At 37.1% G+C, this 5,573-nt stretch overlaps 1 protein-coding gene across 1 annotated transcript; it reads left to right on the top strand.

Moving 5' to 3' along the window:
• Nucleotides 1-1,479: 1,479 nt before the first annotated feature.
• Nucleotides 1,480-5,099, top strand: LOC130825614 (serine/threonine-protein kinase-like protein ACR4). Its single transcript, XM_057690930.1, has one exon. The coding sequence runs from the start codon at nucleotides 2,130-2,132 to the stop codon at nucleotides 4,851-4,853; it is 2,724 nt and encodes a 907-aa protein (XP_057546913.1). The 5' UTR covers nucleotides 1,480-2,129; the 3' UTR covers nucleotides 4,854-5,099.
• Nucleotides 5,100-5,573: the final 474 nt, after the last annotated feature.

Raw genomic sequence — 5,573 nt, 5'->3', positions numbered from 1 at the left:
CAAGGCCGAACTAAAAATAAGCCGCAAAAGTGAACCGTAAAAGTTGACCGTGGGGGCCGGCTTCACCATTAGAAGAGTCACAACCTTTTAACCTTACATATCCGTACATAATTAACTTAACTCTTCAAGTCTTTCCTTCTCTTTTATCATCTAGAGTTAGACATGAACATTATTATCGTCCTCTTAAAACTCACCTTCTCTTATTAGATGTTTGAGAAAGTCTATTATGAACTTGATCCGCAGTTTTTAAGTGTGCACCAATTTTAAAAGATATTAAAATTTTAAGTATTTTTACTTGATAAGCATAATCAAGTACAAGAAACACTTGCTATTATTATGTTGGTGTACGCTAAAATAGCGTGAACAAGTCTATATAAGACTTTTACTTAGATGTTGTCGGTTTGGTATCCGTGGAAAAATTATGTTCTTTACATATAAAAAAGATTTTTGAGGTGAACCAAGCAATGCCTAAATGTATTACCGATTTGTGCAAGAATAATGAAGTATTTGGTAAATTAGTTTTGTGTTGGCTTTTCGCTTGTTAGTGAGTCAAAAAATCAAAAAATACCTGTTACGGCAATGAAAAAACTTTTGGTAATTTCATAAAGTTTGACTTGTCGACCATAGTCAACAACCAATACAAAAGTTTTACCAACATCCTGCTAATTAGATGACTTATCATGTTAGCTAAAAAAACCAACATTTCCAACTAATCAAATAAGCAACTAAAAAATCATCGACCAACAACTAATATTCATTTGCCTAACATCCAATTTTCCTAATCCTAATTTGCATGTATGCTACTGCCCCTTTATTGAAGGAAAACTAGCTAACTTGTTCATCAAGTTTTGAGTATTCTACTATACCTAAATATTCTACAATGTAGTCTACTACATATGCAATTGCATGGAATATATTAAGAACACACCAACAAAAAAAGGAGGAAAAATATCAAATCAAATCTTCCATACATAAGCAAAGAAAACTCCATTCCCAAAGTACAAGATCATCCCAAATTGGGAGTACACATATTAATAGAACTAGGACTACCATTAAATAATATAATAATCAGCTATTTATGCGAGAGAACGTCTCTCGATAATACAACCTCAAAATAATATATATTAAATAAACTATTTAATCCAAATATAAAATACGTCTCTTAATGAGACTGTCTCATACAACAATTTGCATATTATAAACTGGTTGTGGTTGACTTGACTGGGATACCCCATAAGCCAAGGTATCAAAATTATAAACTAAAGATAGAAAATTTAATTTAATTTTATAAAATAAAAAACTAACCCCAAAAAACAGTTCTCAAAAATATTCAAAAATTTTCATATGTGCAGGAATCTAGACAAGAATTAAACTATTTTCTTCCTTGATTTATTTTCTTTCCATTTGCATTAACTTCCTCATTTAATGCTTTCACCTACACCCTGCCTATTTTGAGAAGCTGCATTGCTATCTCATTTAATGCTCTTTTTCACTCTTTTTTTTCCTTTCTCTCACTTCTTGTGGCACCCAATTCATCCTGTTTTACATTTACACTTCTCATCATCATCATAAACCCACCTTTCATTCTTGTGAATTTTTTTCCTTATGTACTTTCAACTACATCACTACCAAGGACAGAAGTTAGGTGTGAGTAAGCCCTTTCTAAGTAATGGGTATTGATCATGAACTAAATATTATTGCTCTATTAAAACTTTGGTTATAATCTTGTCAGTCCCTTTTTTTGTACATTTTTCATATTCAAGGTGATATTTTTACTTCAACCCTCTTTGCAAAATCCTATCTTGCAGTCTTGTATAGTCTAAAGTTTGCTATTTGAGAGGTTATAAGAGGGAAAGTATGAATCTTTCTCTTACATATGTCCTTATTTTGTTGGTTTTGTGATGGTGGGTAAGAATGTATATTAGTTTGGGTCAGTTTTGAATCTGGGTTTTGTTAAGTTTTAGTGTTTTTAAGTTTTTCTTGAAGAATGGGTAAAAAAGGAAGAATTTTTACTAAGTTGGTTCACTTGTTAGAGTAAGCCCATTGAATTTAGGAGATTGATATATATATGTGTATGTTGCTTGGATTTTTCCTATTCAATGCTCAATCTTGTGAACTAGGCTTGTGTGATGGAACCCCCAAATCATATAATAAGATGTTTTCTAAGATGGGTTTTGAATTGGAAGGCTAAATTTGTAGCAAAGTTTTTGATAATTGCTATAATTTCAGATTTGTGGTGGTTGGTTTCTGGTTTAGGTTCTATGTCATCTATAGCTGTTTCATATGGTGAAAGTGGTCCTGTATTTTGTGGGTTAAAATCAGATGGGTCACATTTTGCAGCCTGTTATGGTGCAAATGCAGCAATACTTTATGGAACTCCAGCCCATCTGAGTTTTGTGGGTTTAACTGGGGGTGCTGGGTTTGTATGTGGACTTGTAATGGACACATACCAACCATATTGTTGGGGAAGTAACGACTTTATTCGAATGGGCGTTCCTCAGCCGATGAATAAGGGATCTGAGTATGTTGAAATCAGTGCTGGTGATAATCATCTTTGTGGGTTAAGGAAACCTTTGACAGGAAATCTTAGGAACACTTCATTGGTTGATTGTTGGGGTTATAACATGACTTCAAATTATGTATTTGAAGGGGAAATCAAGTCAATATCTTCTGGTGCAGAATTCAATTGTGGGTTATTTGTTGAAAATCAAACAGCATTTTGCTGGGGTGATGAGACAAGCAGCCAAGTAATTAGGCTGCTACCTATGAAGATGAAGTTTCAAATGATTTCAGCTGGCGGGTATCATGTTTGTGGGATTGTAGAAGGGGTGCAATCTAGGGCTTATTGTTGGGGGAAAAGTTTGAACAACAATGAAGAGATATCAGTTGGTTTTTCAGGACAAGGAAATGTAGATATCCCCCCAAAAGTATCATTCCTTTCCATAGTTGGGGGAAAGTTCCATGCTTGTGGAATTCGAGATTCAGATCGAGGAGTTGTTTGTTGGGGTAGTTTCATAGACAGAAGCATACCGGCTCCAGGAGATGCAAAGGTTTATACATTAGCTGGTGGAGACTATTTCAGTTGTGGCATACTGATCCAAAAATCTCTTACACCAATGTGTTGGGGATATGGGTTTCCGACCTCTCTTCCAGTGGCAGTCTCCCCTGGTTTATGCAAAACAGGAGCTTGTGATGCTGGTTATTACGAATTTAAGCCAGGGCACGCAACGTGTAAGAACCCGAGTGGTCGTATATGTTTGCCTTGTTTGTACAACTGCCCAAAAGATATGTTTCCTACTGGTGGATGTAGTGAAGAAAATGAGAATGAGTGTGCATATAACTGTTCAAGTTGCGCGTCATCTGAGTGTTTGGCAAATTGTTCAAGCAAAATTGGTGGAAAGAAGTATGGGTTTTGGGGAAGTCAGGTTGCAATCATAGTTGCAGAGGTTGTTTTTGGTGTGTTGTTGGTTACAGTAGTATTTTTTATAGCAGTATTATATGTTCGATACAGGCTTCGAAAGTGTGAATGTTCGAAAAGAAGAGGGAAGAATGGTTCAGGGTCGCCAAGGGATAACCCGAAGATAAGGCCTGACATGAAGATGAGAAGGGCTAAGGTTTTCAGGTATGAAGAGCTGGAGAGAGCCACGAGTGGATTCAAAGAGGAAACAATAGTGGGCAGGGGAAGTTTCTCATGTGTGTTCAAAGGGGTGTTGAAAGATGGCACAATTGTAGCTGTTAAGAGGGCTATAGTCACCTCTGATCAAAAAAAGAACTCCAAGGAATTTCACACAGAACTCGATTTACTGTCAAGATTGAACCATGCCCATCTCCTGAATCTGCTTGGATACTGTGAAGAAGGGGAAGAAAGGGTGTTGGTTTATGAGTTCATGGCTCATGGGTCTTTGCACCACCATCTCCATGGAAAAGACAAGTCACTTAAGGAGCAATTAGATTGGGTTAAGCGAGTCACTATCGCTGTCCAAGCATCACGAGGGATCGAATACTTGCATGGTTATGCTTGCCCTCCTGTCATACACCGAGACATTAAATCATCCAACATTCTCATTGACGAACACCATAATGCACGAGTTGCTGATTTTGGACTTTCTCTCCTTGGCCCTGCAGACAGTGGTTCCCCCTTAGCCGAGCTCCCTGCAGGAACTCTCGGCTACCTTGACCCCGAGTACTATAGACTTCACTACCTTACTACTAAATCCGATGTCTATAGCTTTGGTGTTTTGCTCTTGGAAATACTTAGTGGTAGAAAGGCCATTGATATGCATTTTGAACAAGGCAATATTGTTGAATGGGCTGTTCCTCTTGTCAAAGCCGGCCATGTTTCTGCCATCTTGGATCCTGTTCTTAAATCTCCCCCACCCCCTCAGTTCCAAGCTCTCCGAAGAATCGCTAATGTCGCTTCTAAATGTGTCCGTATGAGAGGCAAAGATAGACCATCCATGGACAAAGTCACTACCGCTTTGGAGCGAGCCCTTGCTCTTCTCATGGGTACCCCTTCTAGTCACCAGCCCATTCTACCTACTGAGGTTGTTCTTGGAAGCAGTAGAATGCACAAGAAATCTTCCCAACGATCTTCTAATCCTTCTGAAACTGACATTGGCTCAGCCGAGGATCAACCATTCGAGTTTAGAGCACCCTCATGGATTACATTTCCTAGCGTCACTTCTTCTCAGAGAAGAAAATCTTCTGTTTCTGAAGCCGATGTTGAAAATGCCAAGCTTCCCGACACTAAAAACTTAGGTACCGCCACAAATGGGGTCGAGTTGAATAGCTTAGAAGAGGAAATAGGACCTGCTTCTCCACAGGAAACCTTGTTCTTGAAGCATAATTTCTAGAATGAATTTCATTACTATTGTTTCTTGCATAACTTTATTCATATTTTTTCAATCATGTAAAGAAGAATCAAGAATGGGCAGAGAGATCTATGTAATTCTTTTAGAATTATTATTATTAGAATGAATTATTATTATAGCTTCTATGAGCGGGATATATTAGGTGTAATGATATATGATGGGCCTAAATTCATATATTCCGAAGTAAATCCTTCTTTTTAGGCATCAAGCAACTACCTAGGCTTAGTTGCATCATAAGAAATGAAGTACATATTCAGAAAAGATTATTATCATCATCATACCCAGTGTATTTTGGTCATAAGAACTATAATTAGGTTGTGTGGAGGGATGTAAGACGGTAACTCAGAGGATGCAGCCAAAAAAATACCTCAGCTCGAGAAAGACCCCAAATAGAGAAATTCATACAATGAGAAAGATTGAGTGAAACTAAACATGCAACCTTGAATCTTATAAAACACTTATCTCAAAATATTGCAAAGAATTCTTTTGAAGTGTAGCTAGTTTGATTTGAAGAGGGAATGTTGTAACAGAAGTAGCCTTATAAGATCAAAACAATACATTAGACAACCCCATTCATTTATCTAACTATCAAATGTCCATATGTTGGTAATGTTGAATTGGGATGGACTTACACTTCATAAATCAAGAAAATATCACCTCAAAATCACATGGCTATGTTGTTCACCGGTCCAAACCGGTTAA

The sequence above is a fragment of the Amaranthus tricolor genome, chromosome 10 (assembly GCF_026212465.1).
Source record: "Amaranthus tricolor cultivar Red isolate AtriRed21 chromosome 10, ASM2621246v1, whole genome shotgun sequence".
In the NCBI taxonomy this organism is placed as follows: domain Eukaryota; kingdom Viridiplantae; phylum Streptophyta; class Magnoliopsida; order Caryophyllales; family Amaranthaceae; genus Amaranthus; species Amaranthus tricolor.
This window is presented reverse-complemented; position numbering and strand designations above follow the sequence as displayed.